Source organism: Muntiacus reevesi, chromosome 20, assembly GCF_963930625.1.
Source record: "Muntiacus reevesi chromosome 20, mMunRee1.1, whole genome shotgun sequence".
Taxonomy (NCBI): Eukaryota; Metazoa; Chordata; class Mammalia; order Artiodactyla; family Cervidae; genus Muntiacus; species Muntiacus reevesi.
The window spans coordinates 10259174-10279356 of NC_089268.1; the positions used below are offsets into that span (position 1 = coordinate 10259174).

Below are 20183 nucleotides of genomic sequence, written 5' to 3' on the forward strand. Positions count from 1 at the left end.
GAGAGTTGGTGCACACACACCCTGGCTCCCTCACACCTCCAGTGAGATGACTGGTAGGCGTGCTTCCTCCGTCCCCAGAGACCCCAGCGGAGTAAAGCTCCAGCTGTTCGCGGGGGTGACCAGCTTGGTATCACACCCTTGATGGCCGCCTTACCTCCGAAACCAAAGTTTCCTGGGATCCCCTCCCAAAGAAACAACTAACCGTCAAACCCTAGTTTGGAGGGGAATTCAATTTAACACCTTCAGATCCTGAAGGATGAATAAGATCTTCCCAAGTGTAAGACCCCAGCATGAGATGGTCCTTCCCGCCCTCTCGGAAGGTCACCAGGCACGTTCTCGTCCTAGGGTGGGAAGGCGTGGACTTGGCAGAGCACAGGGCAGGGGAACACAGGAGCGCCCAGTGGGATCGTGGGCAGGGCAGCAGGGCCCGTGGGACTGAGATAGGGGCTGACTATCAAAACCGTTAGCATCACAGGGACAAGTGGACCCACCCAACGCCACCAGTGTGGACAGCCAGCATCCTGGGAGAGGTCAGTGGGAAGCTAGGCTTAGGAGAGAGAGAGAGTCAGGTGGAGAACACAGGGATGGCAGAGGGCCAGCGAGAGGGGGTGCTCAGACCATGGAAGGGAAGGCGGCGGGAGAGGCAGGCAGGAGAGCCAAACCGCCTGGGTACCAATCCAGTTCTGCCAATTCTCTAGCACTGTAAGGTTCACCAGTTACCTCAGTGTCCTCTTCTGTAAAATGGGTGCAACAATTATGATGTTGTCCTCTGTCATCGGGGATCCTACAGTTAACAGAATCCTTACGACAGACTTGAGCTGTTAAATTACCCAATTGCATCTAAATCCCATCTCTCCCCTTTCCTCTCTATCAACAACTACCACCAATTTTTTTAAAAAGAAAGTTTGGAAGTAGGCTATTTTATTTATTTATTTTTGACTCCACCTGAGGCATAGAGGGTCTTAGTTCCCACACCACGGATCAAATCCTTGCCCCCTGCATTGGTAACCCAGAGTCCTAACCACTGGACTGCCAGGGAAGTCCCCAACAATCACCATTTTATGAGCACTTACCATATGCATCATTTTTCAGCCAGCTTCTTCATACCCTTCAAACACATCACCTATCCTCCCAACAACCTGTTGAGATGGGTGGTGGCTTCCCTGCCCTCTCTGGGACTCAGACAGGTTAAATAACTTGTCCCAGGTCACAGAGCCAGAAGGAAGCAGAGTCAGACCCAGTCCCTGACGCACTGACAGGTGCCGAGTCCCAAGCCCACAGTCCACGGGTGTCACCCCGGCCCTCCTGGCCTAAGATGTTCTTCCAAGGGACCAGCTCAGCTCAAACCTGGACGGGGCCCCAGGAAGCCAGGGCTGCCTCCCCCCATCCAGGGTGGTCTCAGCTTCCGCAAACGTTCCCACAGCTCCCCCACCCCTCACGTCACCCAGACATGGATGAGTTCACTGTGCCTGGCCTGGGGCCACACAAGGACCCTCACCAGCCTCTGCTGGGGCTTCTGAGGCAGCAGGAAGGATCCAGGTCAGCTGGAACATGCTGTCCTTCGGTCCTCCCTGGCCACCCCGAGTTCACCCCAGGCTCTCCTGCTTTGCTCAAGCCTTCCCCTCACCCGGGGCGCATGCCATTCCCCCTCCTGTCACCCACCTCTCCTTCCAAGCCAGTGGTTCCCATACTTGGCTGCACAGTAAACCACCTGGGGCACCTTTTAAAAAATCCCAGTGCCCAGGTGGCACACAGGACCAATTCCATCAGAATGTCTGGGGCTAGGAGCCAAGCATCAGCGTTTGAAAAGAACCCCAAGTGACTCGATGTGAACAAAGCTGCTCTTGCCCGATATTCCCAATCCTGAATACACACTGGGAGAGCTTGAAAAACAACCCACTCCCAAAGTTCTGCTTAGTGGGTCTGGGGGTGAGGCCCTGGTAGAGGTTTGTTTTTCTTTAATTGGAGGATAATTGCTTTACAACGTTGTGTTGGTTTCCGCCATACAATGTGATCCAGCCATAAGTATACATATATCCCCTGCCTCTTGAATGTCCCTCCCACCCCACCCCACCCCTCTAGGTTGTCACAGAGCACTGGGTTGCGCTCCCTGTGTTATAAGGCAACTCGCCACTAGTTATCTATTTTACATACGATAACATATATGTTTCAAAGTTACTCTCTCAATTTGCCCCACCCTCGCCTTCCCCCACTGTGTCCACAAGTCTGTTCTCTATGTCTGCATCTCTATTCCTGCCCTGCAAAAATGTTCATCAGTACCATTCTTCTATATTCCATACATATGTTAATGTATGATATTTGTTTTTCTGACTTACTCTGTATAACATGCTCTAGGCTCATCACTAGAACTGACTCAAATTTGGTTTTTTATGGCTGAGTAATATTCCACTGTATATATGTATCATAACTTCTTTATCCATTCATCTGTTGACGGACATCTAGGTTGCTTCTATGTCCTGACTATTGTAAATAGTGCTGCAATGAACACTGGGGTACATGCGTCTTTTTGAATTGTGGTTTTCTCAGGGTATATGCCCAATAGGGGGATTGCTGGGTCATATTGTAGTTTTTTTCCTAGTTTGTTTGTTTTTTTAAGGAATCTCCATACTGTTCTCCATAGTGGCTGTATCAATTTACATTCCCACCAACAGTGCAAGAGGGTTCGCTTTTCTCCACACCCTCTCCAGCATTTACTGTCTGTAGATCTTCGATGACAGCCATTCTGACCTGGGAGAGTTTTTAAAGCTCCAGGTGATGCTGACGCACAGCCAGGCTTAAGAGCCACCATCTTTTTTTTTTTCATTAATTTTTATTAGTTGGAAGCTAATTAATTCACGAGAGCCACCATCTTACGAAGTGTCTCCCATCAGTCTTCTCACCTGCATCCCCAGACACCCTCTGGGCTGGCTCATCATCTATCCCATCTTTCAGATGAGAAAGTCAAGGCCCCGAGAGGGCACAGCTGGCTCAGGTTGAGGGGTACCCAGAGCTCTCCCATGGTCCCTGACACCAGGTCCTGCTGCAGTTATCCAGACCAAGAACTCACAAGGACCCACATCCAACCATATCTAATGTGGACACGCCAAGGCAGCCACAGCAGCGGGCCAAGGATTGAGAGCTCAGTTCTGGGCCCACATCTTGCTCTACTGCCTTCCACCTGTGGAACTCAGGTTCCTTTACTTACCTTCTCTGAGCCTCTGTTTCCAATCTATAAAACAGACCCGTTGTCCCATCCTCCCATGGCTCACTCCCTGTCCTTTTCAGGACTCTGCTGAAACGTTACCTTGCAGGGAAGCGAGACTCTTATCTATTTTGTTTCTACTGCACATTTTCCTTCTGGCATAGTCTATAGTTTACTTTTTTTTTATCTTGTTTATTGTCTGTCTCCCCATTAGAATAAAAACGCCAAGAGTTTTTTGGCTTTCATTCCCTGCTATATCCACGGTGCTTAGAAAAAGGCCAGGCGCTGGGAGTCAAACTGATGTCTGTAGAGTGACTGCGGGCCCCTCAAGGTGTTAGAGACACTCAGACCAGTGAGTGGCAGGGTGCACGGGGCAGCTGGGGTCAGTCAGTTCTGTGGGCTCGCCAGGGGGACGTCCAGATGAAGCCCAAGGTGGTCAGCCAGAGGGCGGCTCTGCCCAGATCCAGGAACCCCTTCCCCTATAAGCAGCGTCACCAACGGCTGGTAGCTTGAGAGAGTCCACCCACCGGACCTGGCATCAGCCCTGGCCCCGCTCCGGCCCCGCCCACAGACTCCGCCCCTCATAGTCCCGCCTCTCCTGCCCCTCGGCCCCACCCACAGATTCAGCCCCTCATAGTCCCGCCTCTCCTGCCCTCCCAGCCCCATCCATTCAGGCCCCGTCCTCTCGCCCCCGCCCCAGACCCCGCCCCTTTTGGTCCCGCCTCTCCTGCCCCGGCCCTGCCCATTCAGGCCCCGCCCCTGATGACCCCGCCCCTCACAGCCCCGCCCTGGCCCCCTCCTCCTGGACCCGCCTCTCCTGGCCCATCCCAGCCCCGCCCCTGACCCCGCCTCCTAACCTCGCACCTCCCAGCCCCGCCCCTGTCCCCGCCCCCAACGCGTGCTCACTGGTGCACTTCTTGACGTGACTGCCCTTCTTGAGCGCGTGGCGGCTGAGCTTGCAGTGGAAGTTGTCCTCCCAGAACTCCGCAAACCATATGTTGCGCCGGTTGTTGTCCAGAGTGCGGCTGGAGAAGTAGCGGTCGAAGCCTGGCAGGGAACCAGGATGTCAGGACCCGGCGCCCCTCTTTCCACCCGCCCCCAGCCCTTCGCTCTTCTTGCTGCTTAGACGCTTAGACGAGGCGCGGGCGGACGAGGTGGAGAGGAAGAGGGTACCCTCTGATCCAGGACCCAGGGGGAAACGTGAGACGTTTCATTTCCTTTCTGGTGAAAAGAGCTGGGTTAAGTTCCAGGGGGAGCCTGTGTGATCAAACAACGGCTGTCTTTATGGAAGAAGTACAGGATGAGGGTGTTTGCGCTGGTTCTTAACTACGGAAATGCTAATATGGGGCTTCTTGGAGAAGGAACCACCTGGAGATCCTGAGATGAGAGCAGAGACGCTGGTGGGGGTGGAGGGTTGGCACCCAGTCCTGGGAGCACGTGAGCTCTCTGGTTCTGAAGAGGAGATGGAACCAGAGAGTATGGGAACTGGCCCAGGTCACATAGCAAGACAGGGGCCTGAATGGTCCTCCTTCCAGTCCAGAACTTCCCCATCGCTGACTGAGGCAGCCTCCTTCTCCAATGCTCCAGAGGACTTATCAACTCTGCTCCAAGCCCAGAAAACCCGGACCCAGGGTGGCAGGCTGGTGGGTGAATAAGGCCTTCTCTCCTCCCCCTGCCTTCTGCACCATGACCATTCCGCGTCACATTCACAGTTGACCGAGCTGCTGGGAACAGACTGGAAAGCCTAAAAGTTCACCCAGCAAAGAGTTCCTGCCGGTGGCAGGGCCCAGTGGAGGCTCAATGACTGTCTGTTGGAGCTGTCGGGGAGCTGCTGGCACTGGTAAGGTACTGGTTGAATGAGTTTCTCAACCTTGACACTATTCACTCTTTGCTGGTGGGGGGGTGGGCGATGGCCAGGGGAGGCTGTCCTGGGCACTGCAGAATGTTGAACAGCATCCCTGGCCGCCACCCACTAGAAGCACCACTCCTTGCTCATGACAACTAAAAATGTCTCCAAACATTGCCAGATGTCCCTGGGGATCAAAATCACCCCCTGCTGAGAACCACTGCTTTCGTGGTTTCTCTGGTGCCCCAGAGAGAAAAGGGATATTTCTGGCAAGTCCTGGGTTCAGATCCTAGTTCTGCTACTTAATAGCAAGTATGTGTGACTTACTGCCACCAAATGTCACTTAACCTCTTTGAGCCTTAATGTATTCACTTTCTAAATGTGAGGTTGCTGGAAAGATTAAATGAGATGTCTGTATGGGACGTGGCATTTGTGGGTACCAAGAGCCGTAGTGTTTGTTATTTTGTGTTTATTATGGCTTGAAGCTGAGAGGGGCAGTGTGGAAACTTCTGGCACCTGTGTTCCTTCTGCCTCAGGGTGAATAGAGGACATGGCCATGTGACCCACGTCCCTCCCCTACTCAGACCTCAGTCTCTTGGAAAGTTTGGTGGAGGTAGATGTCTGCAGGCTTCCCAGCTCCATCAATGCTGATGTCTGTTGACCTCAGCGAGAGCAGGGGAGAAGCCCCTGGGAGCCTGCCACCACCATGGGGAGGACAGTGAGGTCCCTACCAAACTGGGCCTTTAATAGGAACTTTGCGCCTCACTCACAGCGAGGCTCCGGCCAGAGCAATCTGTTCCTGCCCAGGGTGACTGAGTTCTGTCCCAGAAGAAACGGATGCCAGGCAGGGCAGGCCCCCCCGCCACCCCCAGCCCACCCAGGGCCCACCTGGACTCTGCAGGGAGGCCCCTGTCCCCAGCCTGGCACCCTTTTCTGGTAACCTGCTGGCAGCTCCCAGGCCCTTCTAGCAGAGGACACGCTCCCAGTGGGGCAGGGGTCTCACTTCATCTGTCCCCGGTAGGAGAAGGGATGAGAGAATATGGGGGTGAAGGAGAAGTCTTGATAAATGAGCCTCCTGTACTTGCCACCGCCCCCAACACCCATGAATATCTGAGACGGGACAAAGAAGGACCCTGAGCATGGCTTCTAACCCCATTGGGACGAGTGTGGCCAGGAAGGCCTCCCAGCCCAGAACCCGAGCACAAAGAAGCTGGGAGCCAAGGAAGAAGAGAGACAGGATGCGGGAAGACAAGGAGCTGGAGCAGGGTGGTGGGGGGGGGTCGATAAGAAGGACCCATCAGGGTGATGCTGATAGCGGGGCACATGGAGCCGGGGGCGGGTGGCAGGTGGTGGGCACGCCGTTGTGGCTGCCAGGCCTACCTCGCACGGACATCCTCTTGGGGAGGATAGTGACGGCGCCCTCGGCCACCTCCTCCAAGTGCAGCACAGGGGCGATCTTGGAGCCCCAGCTGTCCGAGCCCATCCAGAAGAAGTGGCCGGTCTGGTTGGCCTTCCGTGCTGCCTCCAGCACACGCCTGTGGGGACACGCACCAGCCCAGCCCAGCCGTGTCTGCCCACGGGCTCCCCGTCCTGGCCACACCTGCCCTTCCCCCGGGCTCATTCCTGTCCCCCTCGAAGCCTGTGCCTGGGTCCCCCGTCCTGACCCACAGGAGTCTGGGGCCCACACCCACCCCAGCACCCAAGGCTGGACTCCCAGGCCCCCGGTTCCCTGCTGCCTTGACCCACACCTGCCTACAGGTCCACGGCTGCCTTTCACCCACACTGCACCCCATAACTGCCTGTGCCCTGGGCCCACAGCTGCCTACGGGCCCAGTGTGGTCTCCCAGACCCACTCTTACCCCTGGGGCTACCTCTGTCCCTCCCAAGACCATGCCTGTTTCCCTCCGGTTGGACCTGCCCCATGTCTGACCTGGGTCCCCAGAAACACATCTGCCCAAGCTCTGTTCTCTGAGGCTCCCAGACCCACACCCCTTGGCCCTTTGTCACATTTCTATCCACTGTCACACACACACACACACACCCCAACACCTGTCCCCCTCTGCACCCCACCTCCTTCTGTGCCAAAAGTCCAGGTGCTCCAAAGAACCGCCCCCACTGCCCTCGCGGACGGATGAAAGGGTGCAGGCAGCCAGGGGCTCCCCACCGCCACCCAGGCCACAGTGACAGTGGTCATAGTCAAGTCAGGGGCCCTGGAGCCCCGCGCAGGGTCCAGCCCACAACGGCGCTCAGTCAGTGCTAATGGATGCTTGAACTAAGTGGCCCCTCAGAGACATCTCCTAGAAGGAGAAAAACAGGAAGGACTAGGCAGAATTCCCCCCCATGTATCTCATCCCATGGGGACAGACGGGAGCAGAGAGGAGGCAAGCAACTTGCCCAAGATCATACAGCAAGTGAGAGGCCAGGATGCTGGAAACTGGCCAGCTCGTCCCTCGGACGAGGCCAGGACAGACGGCGGGGCTTGGGGCGACTGCCAGACCTGTGCAGGAGGAGGCCAGCTGGGGCAGGAAGCCTCGGGCTGCCAGGGAGAAACGTGTTTCCTCACCCCAGGGCCCACACCTGCCCTCCTCACCATCTCTTGACTCTCCTAGGCCCCCAAGGCTGCTGCAGCCCCCACAGGGCCCCCTAATTGTAGGCGAGGCTGCTCTCAGAACCCACGCCGCAGCCCTATTATTACCACCTGCATCCGGCCAGCCAGAGATGACCAGAGCTCCCAAGGCTCCAGCTCTGCAAAGTCACCTGGGTTTATTTTTACCTCTGTTTGCTTCTGAAAATGCATGTGGATTTCCAGAAAGGCGACCCCCCCCGCCCCCACACATACCACCCAGCTGCTCAGGGAGTCAGTCTAAGGCCCTCCCCCGTCTCCCCCAGGTGACCCTTCTCTGGGACCCTTGACCCGGCGCCCTCATCTCCCCTCCCCACGTGTGGGTCCGTCAGGGCCGCTCAGGAGGCCGCGAGTGGGGTGTGTCCCTGGATAGGGTGGGGGGCCCCGAGTGGTGCTGGGCTTTGACATGGGAGTAGGGGCAGGGGGTAGGAACTGACTGAAGGGAGGCGAAGAGCTCAGAAGGACCTCCCCCTGCTCCAGGTGCCAGCTGACCTGCAGAGACAGGGACACCCAGGGCCAGCGCTTAGGGACCCTGAAAGCTTTGTGGGGACCGGGAGAAGCTCAGAGGTGCCAGGTGGACCCTGAGGGCTCCCGCACCCTGAGCTTTTGCTGCCTGAGAAACACCCATTAGAGCTGGCACTTATGGCTATGGAGGCCTTAATGACCTTCCAGAACATTCCCCTCCATCCCTGCTAGCACCCAGCAATACCTCCTGGGAGAAAATCTGTTTTGCTGCAACTCAGGAGTCCAGGATGAGGTCTTTCCAAATGGGAAAGAGTGTTAGAAAGAAGAGCGGACCCAGAGCGGACCCAGAGTGGATGCTGGTTAGCAATGGGGAGGGGGCTGCATGGAGGCAGGGTAGACTGGGCAAGCTGGGCTGGGCAGGTGGGCAGGTGGGCCAGCTGTCTGAAGGAGGCGGTCTGGGGAGACCACATCTCCTCTGCAAACATGGGATGTGCCTCCCCGACCAGATTCTCAGGGGGGGCTGTGTCTCCCCCTCAGTCTAGGGAATCAAGGAGGCCGGCTCTTCTTGGCCATGACATCCAGTCTTAAAGATGTGGTAGGGAGAGAGAGCAGGAAGAAGGGAAGTGCCTTAGGAAGGGTGCTCAGGCGTCAGCTTTTGAGGACACCTGAGACTCTGACCTGTGACTCAGGACCCAGGGGCAGGTGTGCAGGGAGGCGGACTGCTCCAGGGTTTCTGTACCGCAGGGTTCTGGCACCTGGAGTCCACCTGCCCCCACTCTGCAAATGCGGAGACCGAGGTCCAGGGAGGGGATGATACTGCCCAGGTGAGTGTGTGCCCAGATCAGGACTAGAACCACAGCCCAGGCCCCTTCCCACTTCCCTGAGCTCACCAAAGGGAGGACGGGGGGCTGAGAGACGGCCACCCCTACCTCCTGCCAGCCTCTGCTCCTTCCTTCGTGCACATTCCTGCATTCAGTGCTCCAGAAACACTATCAGGCAGGCTTCATTAGCTCCATTTTTTTTTTTTTTAAGCAGAAAAGAAGCCCAGAGAGGTTGAGAAACTTGCCTGAGGTCACACAGCTAGTTGGAGGGAGAGCAGGATTCCCACCTAGGGGCTCTGACCCCAAGCCCATGACCTTAGCCCCTCTGTAAAAGGACCTGCTAACCATCCTGAGTTGGTAGAATGGATGTAGGAAACGGGGAGGGGGAAAGGAAGGGGAGCCCGTGAGCCATAGCCTGTGCCCCAGACAGAGGGGTCTCCCCACCACCCCCTCATTGGCTCACCCCACCTCTCTGGACCTCAGGGTGGGTCAGGCTTGCCCAGGAAGGTCTCTAGCAGGGGTCCCTGGCGCCCCAGCCCCACCCCACTGCCGCCTGTCCTCACCTGATGTCATCCTCATTGGCAAAGATGATGACCGCCCTGGCGTTTGACGTCTCCAGGAGCCGCCGGATGATCTTGTCGAACTCCCCAGGCTTGGGCTCCCGAGGTATCTTGACGGACTGGGCGATGCACACACCCCCTGCAGGAAGGGCACCAGTCAGCTGGGGCGGCCAGGGTCTCCCCCTGCGGCCCACACTCCTGGGGGCTACTCACGGTGCCCTGGCCTGCCTCGCTCCCAGGTCCCGATCCAGCAGGGGCCTGTGCAGTCAGAACAGCCACAGTGCAAATTTTGGCTTCACCAAGCTGGGCGACCCTGGACACATCACTCAAGTTCTCTGTGCCTCTCTTTATCAAATAGGTTGCTAGCAAGAAGCAATATAGTATCGGGCTTAAAGCTAGATTGCCTGGGTTCAAATCTCAGTTCTGCTGCTTACTGCTGTGTGATCTCAGGTTAGTTACTGAACTTCTCTGTTGTCTCAAATATATCATCTATAATGATAATAATGCCACCTATTTCATAGGGTTGTTATAAAGCTAAGGGAGTTCATGCATATATAGTAACATCTGCCTCACAGTAAGTGCTAAGTAAACATTGGTTCTTTTTGATGTAACTACTTCATAAGATTTTTTGGAGGTGCAAATCTGAGAGTGAGAACAAATTGCCCCCCTTGGGCTATTACAAAGACTCCGGTACCCACATCCACACACACCTACCAGGGTTCTTGGCCCCGGGCCCCATGTTCACCATCAGGCCCCTTCATAAGGGCAGCGTGCAGGTTGCTGACTTGTACCTGCACATCCCAGGTGGTGATGCTGTAAACCCAGCTACTGCCCATACGCAGATGTTCCTAAGTTCCCTTCTGGGCACTCACAGGCCACTCAGTATGTAGGCTCTCCAGCTTCCTCCCTGACCCAACAGGGTGTGATGACACCCAACCCCCCTCCATCTTATGTATGGTCAGATTCCCAGCAGGGAGTTTAGAAGAGCCCAGGAAGGCCATGCTTAAGGGACTGCTTTGGCGGAGGGGCTGGAGGAGCTCTGATTGGGATCGGAAGGTCTTTAGGGACCCTCCTGTCATTCCTTTCTCTCTGGCCACTGCCTACCTGGCTGGATCCTGGGTGAGGGGACCCAAGGCCTGCCTACTTCTCAAGCTCATTCCTCTACAAGAAGCCCCCAAGCCTGCAGGCACCACCACGATGCAGTCAACACAGCCTGGGATTCACAGCCAGGCCGCATGGCTCACAGAAAGCTGGGAGCACCCTCCACCTCACCCGGCCAGTCCCCGGCCTCAGCGGTGTCTCTCCAGTGCTGGCGGGGGGCCGGCATCATTCGTGTTATCTCAGTCTCCCCGCATCTCCTTCTACAAAAGCACTTGTGGACCCATTTCTAGTGTCAACCGCGTTTGACAGATGAGGAAACTGAGGCTCCGAAAAGAGAAGTGATTTGCCCAAAGCCACACAGTCCCTTGCCCCACTGGGATACAGAGTTGGGCCCCCCAGGAAATAAGACCTCCAGCCCCTCTGGTGGCAGAGTCAGGGCTCTGTTGGTTGAAAAGTTTTAAGGAGTATTCTTGATGAAGGCGGATCCTTTATCTGAGACCAATGCCTTTCTCCGGATCCTACTCAAGGATCCCAGCCCAGCTCCATCTCACATGGGATCCTATTGGCTCACAGTCAAACTTACCCACCTTGGTCGGGCACCTGGCTGCCACCCTGGGGCACCCCCGAACCTCCGTACATCTCACAGTCCAGGCCGGGGTCACCTGAGCCCTCTGAGCAGACTCCACGCACCTCTGTGTGGAAGGTGGGCCGCAAGGGTTCCCAGTGCGGGGAGACACCGCCCACCTATTTTACCCCGAGGAAGAGGGGCCAGCACCCAGCCCCGCACAGGGAGGGCGCTCTACTCAGGGGCATAGGTGACAACCAGGGAAGGCTGCCCAAAGGTGCTGACCCTGCGCTGAGTGGCTGAGTTTTCGTGGCAGGAGGCCCGAGCCGCCGGGGGCGGGGAGGGGACATTCTGAGGAAACAAGGCACTCACTCTAGAAAGGGGCTGCTCTGTGCCAGGCGCCCGCAAGGCCCAGAGCCACCCGACACAGGCCTGCTCTCACATCGCCAGGAAATGGACCCCCTGGTTCTGTGTAGCAGGTGAGGCAGCCACAGCCTCTGTCCCCCACCCTGACCAGCACCCACCTCCTTTACTTTCTGCCACTCGCAGCCAGAACAAGAACCTCAAGTCCTCCTAGGATGCCCACAGAGGTGCCAAGCACAGAGGAAGAGGAAGGTTATCAGGGGCTCTTGGGGGAGGGAGGGGGGTCTGGGGGCAGGACGGGACCCCCCCAATCCCAGATCACAAAGAGAAACGGGGGGAGCCAGTCTCCTGCCCCCAGCGCTGTCCCTGCCCTAACAGCGGCCAGACAGACACTCAGCTTCCAGCTAAATCCTCCATATGGTTCCTTTCCAGTTAGAAAGTGGGCCAATTGCTACATTTCTCCCCCCATCTGGGGAGACAGATGGACAAGAGGAGGAGGCTGGACAGGGGGTTAGGATGAGCCACCTGGCCCCAGGAGGGAGGAGGAGGGCAGAGGGCAGAGGGGAGGGAGGCACAGAATGGGAGACAATTGTTCTCAAAGAGGAGAGACTCTTAAGTTAAGTCATATTTCTGGGTGGAGCTCCCCTAAGAGGTTCCACCCCGGGGTACATACTGCAGGCTTCGTTTAACTAATGAAAGAAGACTCGGGTGACCACAGCCCGGTCAGCAGGTCACAAGGTACTTAAGATGAGAGAGATTCTAAGCAGGGAGCAATGTTCTGACAACCACAAGAGTGGGGGTACTTGAGGGGAGTCTAGGGGGTTTCAAATAGAGCTCAGTAACAGTGAATGTTTATAGTGTCTGGTGCCTTTGAATATTAACACTGCACATTTTGCATAGATTCACCCATCTGAAGTCAGTATCATCGGCAAAACTCCAACTTATTATTATTTTTATTTTGGCCACACCATGTGGTCTATGAGATCTTATTTTCCCAACCAGGGAGCAAATCTGCACCCCCTGCACTGGAAGCAGAGTCTTGACCACTGGGCCATAAGGGAAGTCCAGCACGGTTCCAGTTCAGAGAGAAGAACGCTGAGGATGGAGCGGCTAAGTGACTCCCCGAGGTCACACAGTCAGGCACAGCGTAGGGTCTCAGTGCGGGCCGCCCGGCTCCAGAGAGCACCCTTTCACGCAGTCCAGTGCATCACGACTGGCCACAGCCAGGTCAGGGGACACCAAGGGCCCATGCACATGTCTGGGGGCAGGGCCTGCCCTGGGGCAAGTACCCAGGGGTGTCACTGGCCCCACAAGGAGGAGCCAAGCTCCCTCTGGGCCTCTTGGCGTCACTGCCTGCTGGTCAGTTTGGCTGCTCTGTGGACCATGGCACAGGACCAAGGCTGTCCCCAGGGTGACACAGCTTCTAGGGGTAACTAACACAGGATCTGGCTCCACAGCACGCCTGTCCCCTGCCACAGTCAGAGAGGACTGCAGTGGCCCAAGAGGGACCCACATTTACTGAGCACCCACTGCATGCCTGGTACTCATCGAGTGCCTGGGGCAGCTGCTAATGACCCCATCTTTACAGATGCAGAAACTGAGGCTCAGAGGTGCTCAGTTGCCTGATGGAGGTCACACAGCCAGCTGGTGGGCCTGTAAGCCAGGTCTGTGTTAAGAGCCTCCCTTGGGCAGAGAAAGGGAAGACTGTAGTCGCTAGGTCCCTGTTAACCCCAACACCTGCAGCCCGTCCCCACTTCTGGGAAGACCCCAAGTCCCATGCCAATGCCAACTGGACTGCGAGGGAAGTCCAGCACAGTTCCAATTTAGAGATGAGGACACTGAGGCACAGGGCGGCTAAGTAACTTCCCCAAGGTCCCCTCCTGTGTCCAGCCCCTGCTTCTGAAGCCCCATCACTGTGGGGGCCATGGCTAGCACACCCCTGGGAAGTCCTCTCCAAACCCTTCTCCCAGGGTGGGGGCACTTTTTTGCACCCCCACTCCTTTGTCCCATGGTCTCTCTCCTTGGATAAAATAAGAATCCATGAGTCCATACTGACAGCAAATGTAATCAAATTAAACCCAAGCAGCCAGGAACGCACCCAAGCCCTGTCTCTGCACAGAGGCTGAAACCCTTCACCTCTCCCAGGCTCCAGGAACAGGATCATAAGGGTATGGAGGAGTCTGGTGCTCCCCACGGCCCACTTAGGCCCTTGTGGGTCACCCTTGGCAAGCCCCTCACCCCCCACACAGCCCCAGCCCCCTGGCAGGCACCGGTTGCCCTGTGCCAGCTGCAAGCTCCACCGTCCGCCCAGCCAGTGCCTCCGCGCAGGGCCAGGGGCAGGAAGCCACAAGCTCGTGCCAGGAGCTTATGAGCGCAAGGGGGCAGTCAGGACCTTGGAGAGCTCTCGGGGAGTGAGGAGACTGAAGGCAGACTGAGCCAGGGAGTCTAGAACCCTACAAACCAGCATGTCCCCTTCCACATTCTTCCCAGAGAAACTCATACACGGGCACAAGGAGATATGCCCAAAGATGATCACTGCGGCACTACTTGAACCAGCGAAAACATGGAAACCACCTAAATACTTTTCAACAGAGGAATGGAATATTATGTAGCTAAGATATATAAAACAGCTCTCATGTATCAGCATGACAAAACCCTGAAAATGCAAAGTTGACTGATAAAGCAAAGTGCACCACTCTGTCCCTTTCATGTGGAAATTAGAGGCCACACACAATACAAGGTCTTATATACAGACACACATATAGACATGAGCAAAGGCTGCAAGAAGGCAGGAGATTTTCCCTGTCGCACGCACTACGATCTCCCCAGTGCCTGGCACACACTAGGTGCTCCATAAATGCTTGCTGAATTACTCAGACAATAAGGGAACCCAGCCCCTGCAGGGTGTGGGTACCTCAAGGGAGGCAGGGACGAAACAAGACTGAGGGCCCCATAGGAGGGCTCCCAGGCATGATCCCTGTTCATTTCTTAGAAATAATCAGAAACAAATATGACAACACGTAAATGGTTGGTAACTGTGCACCTCAGGACCCAAGCCAGACCAAACGTGCAGACACAAGTGCCAGTGAAGGCATCCTAGTCCCCACACGTGCCGCCCTGAGCCGCTGTTCATAACACCAGGCCACCTGGCCACTCCCGGGCCGGAGGCCTCCACAGGACACAGAGAGGAAGGCGCATGGGGCTGCCCTCCTACTGCTAGCCTCCTGGTTCCTGAAATCCCGCCTCCCCCTGGGGACAGGCTCTTTCCTGGCCAGCCCTCCCCTGGTGCTGGAACCCTGCACCTCTGCCAGGCTTCACACACCTGCCCTGACTTGAACGTGACATGGAAGTTCCACCAGTGAAACTTGCTATGGGTTTCCTGTTGTGTCTTGTGGTCTCTGAGCCCTTTCTGTTTGTGGTCTGGTGACCTTTCCCGGTGTCCTGGGTCCGGCTGATATATCTGTGTTAGTGTCTGCCTCCAACTGCACTCCTAATGCCCCAGTGGACGTGGGTTACACAAAGTCTGATCACTGTCTGACTCACTGGGCTCAGCTTCCTTCTTTTCTGGGCACCTCCCTGCCCGCTGCGGGATAGGGCTCTCTCTACTGCACCCATCTGAATAAGTCCTCCCCACTGGCTCCAAGCAGCCCCCAGACCCCCTGCCTTCAGGGCCCGCCAACTTGTGAATTACCCTGGCGACCCAGAGAAGGCAGAACGAAGGGGCTTCCCCCCAGGGTGGCAGGCTCACCCCAGGTATGGGGCAGCTGAGGACCTGGGCTCCCCTGTGCCTCTCCAGAGCTGTCCGTCACATCCTCCAGGCTTGGGAATCCTCTCACCGCCCCCTCTTCCTTATCTCACTCACCAGGAGGCCCGCCCCTGCCAGGAAGCAGCTAAGCAGCCAGTCCATAGGCAGTGGGCAGCAAGGTGACCGAGACACACACCGTGCCCACAGATCCCGGGGGACTCAGCACCTGTGCCCGCCTGCTCTGGCACCCAGAGCCCAGGGGTGCCATTCCCTCATCCCAAACAGCACTCAGGGCTCTGGGCTCCAGACTAGGCTGGGGAAAAACCCCCCTCTGGAGAGTCGAGAAACTTCCCTGCACCCAACACACAGGAGCCCAGGGATACTGGGCTCCTCTCCTCTCTGTCTCTCCCTTTCTTTTCCTGGCCTTTCAAATTTAAAAATGGAGAAAAACAATGAGAGACCAACGTTAGGAAATCAAGTGGAAAGAATCTACATTAAGGCAAAATGTGAAGGCAGCAAATTACAACACAGAGAAAATGGGGGTTGTTAAACAACCCAAGGAGGGGGTCCCCTCCCCAGCTTCCCTGGGTTCCTGGCAGAGAAAGAGGTAAGGGGAAAGGCAGGAGGGAGGCTGGGGGGGACCCTGGACTATATGGGCTCACACCCTCAGACAGACACACAAGCGCACGCACACACACACACACGTGCGCGCACGGAGTACCCCCCCACCCCCCACCCCCATCCACCCTCTCCAAAGTCAGGCCTTCTCCCCACACCTGCTCTCAGGAGAGGGAGCTATTCAGAGGCATCAGTGACCAACATTATGTTACTTTTACTTTCAACTGGGAACGAAGCCCTGGTCTAAGGAAATGGAGCTGTGCAACAGATTCCAGGCAGCAGAGCTGTGGCTGAAAGGGCATCTGAGGTCAGGGAGACGTCCAGGCCCTGAGAGAAGCCCCCTAACCTGTGGCCATCCAGGAGGGCTGGGGCTGGGGGCAGGCAGCGAGGGGCAGCTCTGGCTCCAGCAAGGGCCCAAGGGCTCTCCAGGGCAGGGGGGGTGGAGTGAGCCTGACTCACGGCCAGCACCCCCTTTCTGCTCCCACTCCCAACCCTTCTCCCCACCATCCAGTGTCCACCCCAGCCTCCTTCCTCTCATACATGGCTCCCACAGTGTGTGTGCATGTGTGCGTGAGTGCACGCGTGTGCATGTGTACAAGTGGCATGCAAGGCCCACATCTCCCCCTCAGGTCTGGTCCCAACAAAAACCCACCACATCAGGCCTTCCTCTACAGAGGCCGCCCCTTCAGTCCGCCTCCCTCGCTTATCTTATCTCCTCCCGGTCTGTCTCTGCTCCGGCCCTCACGGTGCCTAGCACACACGCTGCGCTTGCTCGTGACAGGCCGTGACCCACGCTTGCCAGATGAATGGGCCACCGAGCACCCGACTACAGGGATGGGAGGGCCAGCGGGGCAGGAGCTGCTGGCACTGGCTTGGGGGCGGAGGCGCTGTAGGAATCTGAAGTGGCCACCTGCTCCAACCTGCCCACTTCCTCTAAGAACCTCCCTGACCCCTGCAGCCCACTGTGACCTCCCCTCTGAGCACCACCTGGTCACACGGAGTGCCCGCATGTCTACGTGTCTACCAGCTCTGGGCAGCCACTTTGTGCCGGGCTCTGGGCTGCAAAGGTCCTCCAGGCACAGGGCCTGCCCTGTAGGATGCACTGGCAAGCTCCAAGCCCACGTGGGCGTCATACACACTGGGACCTCTCTCTCAGTCCTGCCTTCTGCTAGGAATTTACCTTTCCACCTAGATGTAAATTCCTTGTTATGAGTGCTCAAGAAATGCACGTGCAAAAGATCAAGTGGAAAAGTATAAGATAGCCATGCAAACCGGCAGGGCCCCAAAGGCCCAGGGCTGAAGACAGCTGGGCCAGTAGAGAAGGCTGGGGGGGCAGGGTGACTCCAGCCCGAGGGGACACAGTGGGCCCACTAGGAGAGACTTGGCTGGAGCCAGGAAGACCCAGGTACCAAGGGGCAGTGAAGAGGACACAGTCAGCCCACTTTCCCACCTGTAGGGTCCCCATGATGCACCCCACCAAAGGTTTGTGCAAAGTGTGGATCTCACACCTGCTCTCAGCTTCCTCTTCCCTGCCATTGTGAGACAAAAGGGAAATGTCCACTCCGCGGCTTCGGGCTGTGTGACTTTGTTCTTTCTGGGTTCTGCTTGGTTTCCGGCTGTGCTGGGTCTTTACTGTGGCATACAGGCTCAGTAGTTGTGTGGGCGTAGTCGCCCCAAGGCATGTGGGATCTTGGTTTCCCAACCAGGAATCTAATCTGTGTCCCCTGCACTGGAGGGCAGATTCTTAGCCACTGGACCACCAGGGAAGACCCTGGTTGTGTGACTTTGGACAAGTTACTTAGACTCTCTGAGCATCAGGCTTACCATCAGTAAAATAGGGCAGGACTTTAAAAAAACTCCACCTGATGGAGCTAGCGTGAGGGTCAAATGGTATTTGTGAAAGCCTGGGTCAGCCACCGGGAGCCAAAGCCTCTGGGGAGTGAGTGAGTCCTAGTGGGGGTGGGGCTGCAAAGGCAGAGGGGCAGGGAGCTCATCAGGACCTCAGGTCAGGACCCGGGGCTGTGAGGATGCTCTGGGGGCCAGAGACACCGGGCGACACTCAGCTCTGTCTCCAGGGACAGAGCCCGCTGGGCAGAACCTGCAGCCTCAGCCTAGAGGCTGTGGCCAAGGCAGGACACACGTCCCTCCTTTCCCAGACACTCTCAGCTCATGTCCCCGGCCCATACACATGGTAACACACACCCTCACAACATCACAAACCACACATCACTGCCACCCCACACAAGATCGCAGCAACACAAGCGTACACGGTAAGCACACCGCCTCACACAGCCACACTCACCACACCAACCTCCGCAAGTCACACCCTACACACAGCCGCAGACCCAGACACACGGGTCAGCTGCCCATACCTCCTTGGAGCCACCGGCCAATCCTTAGCACCATCAACACCTCACCTTTGCTACTGGTGCTCGGGGGGCCCGGCTGGGGGATGCTGGCGGGGGCAGGGATGGCCCCTGGGTGGAGAGAGACAGCACCTCTGTCATCCAGCAACTACTCGCCCGGCCGCCTCAGCGCCCCACTCTGAGCAAAATCCACATCTTCCCTCTGCAACCAGGCCGTCCACTCACACCCACCTGCCCCTGGGAGACCTGGGCGGGACCTGCGGGTACAGGGACACCGCCATCAGAGAGCCAGCCTGCTGTGACACGGAGGGCCGAGGCTGGGCGCAGATGGGCCCTCGTCCCACATCCGGCCCCTGCGTGATGAGAGCCAAGTTGCCCAGCCTCTCTGAACCTCCACGTCCGCATCTGTAAAGTGGGACGGCATGCTCGCCACCCTCCAGACGCGGTAGGGGTGTTGTGAGGATTAAAGGGGTCACCTGTGGACAGCCCGGCCCCTGGGGGGATATTTTGGGGACGGGGAAGAGGCACGCTGTGGCGGGGACCAGCCAGGACAGCTGTGGGGCTCAGAGCCCTCGAGCTGAGCGCTGCCGCCCCCTCCCTGGGAGGCCTCTGGGCAGCGAGGGCTGTTCAGAGCTGCATTATTCATGGCGCGCAGCTCTGAGCAGAGGGAAATTTGCTGAGTGATCGACCTAATATCTTAACACAAACCCATTTAGGCAAAACACCTTTGAAGCGAGAAAAGCTGGGAGAAAAAAGAGAGAGGAGAGAAGGAAGCGAAGGTGTTTGGAGGCAGGTGGTGGAGGGAGGGGGCTGTGGGGGAAGGCACAGGGAGGTGTCTGGTTCCAGCCCCGGCCCCGCTCCAGGCCACCCGCCGGAGACCCCTGCCCCATCCCAGCCCCCAAGGGCCTGCCTTCCTCTGTTCTCAGTGGCCATCCCGGGCATTCTTCTTGTTTTATATACAATAATTAAATTTTTTTTAATATTTGTGTATTTGGCGGTGACAAGTCTCAGTTGCAGGATCTAGTTCCCTGACCAGGGATCAAACCCTGGGCCCCCTACTTTGGAAGCATGGAGTCGTAGCCACTGGACCACCAGAGAAGTCCCCCGGCGGGGTATTCCTCAGCTGAGGGAATCCCACCGACTTCTCAGAGTTGGTTCAGAGAGGGAAAGGAGTCTGCCCAAGGCTCCCACAGCAAGTCGGGCTGAGCAGCAGTCAGACCCAGCACTGCTCAGCGCTAGTTCAGAGTCCTCTGCTGAAACACCCCTTTCAGAACAAGACCCCCAGCTCCAGCGACACAGCTGGAGGGCGAGGTCACAGAGCAGCTTTTCAGCCCCTTCCTTGACCTCACAACTCCACATTCCACAGCGAGACCACTTTTTCCAACGCAACTCGAGTGTCCCTACCCTGGAGCCTTGGCTGGTTCCCCTGCAGGAAAAGCCCCTCCTGCTTGCCCACCTGCCCAGCCCTGCCTCGGGGCTCCACTTCTCCACCTCTCCCCCACGAAACACCCCAGATCCTCCTGCAGTGAGGATGTGCTGCCGCCCACCCAGGCTCTCATCACACCCGTCTTCCCTGGAACCTGCCATCCTCTGCTGAGGCTGCTGGGTCAGTAACTCCTGTGCTTTGAGGCATGAGGGCTGGAGCCAGGTTGCCCGAGTTCAGATGCTGCTCTGCCACTTCTCAGCTGTGGGACCCTGGACAAGTTACTCACCTCTCTGGGTTTCATCTCCTCATAGTAAAGCATAAAGAACTGAATTAATACATGTAGCAGTGCCTGGCACACAACTACTCAAAGTTTGCTCTTGTAACACTTGATCGTTTTCTCCATCAGCCCATAAACCCCTTCAAGGGCAGACTGCATTTTTCTCTTTCCTCACTCCCTGATTTCCAGCACAGCAGGTGTTCCG

At 57.0% G+C, this 20183-nt stretch overlaps 1 protein-coding gene across 2 annotated transcripts in view; it reads right to left on the reverse strand.

Moving 5' to 3' along the window:
* The window catches only part of GRM4 (glutamate metabotropic receptor 4), a 103096-nt gene that overhangs the window by 25644 nt on the left and 57269 nt on the right, over positions 1 to 20183 (reverse strand). For both annotated transcript variants that reach the window (XM_065912569.1, XM_065912568.1), the window contains exons 3-5: positions 9521 to 9656; positions 6429 to 6583; positions 4109 to 4249 (exon numbers count right to left, since the gene is read on the reverse strand). In XM_065912569.1, the coding sequence (XP_065768641.1) occupies positions 4109 to 4249; positions 6429 to 6583; positions 9521 to 9656 (432 nt within the window). The remainder of the gene's footprint in view (positions 1 to 4108; positions 4250 to 6428; positions 6584 to 9520; positions 9657 to 20183) is intronic.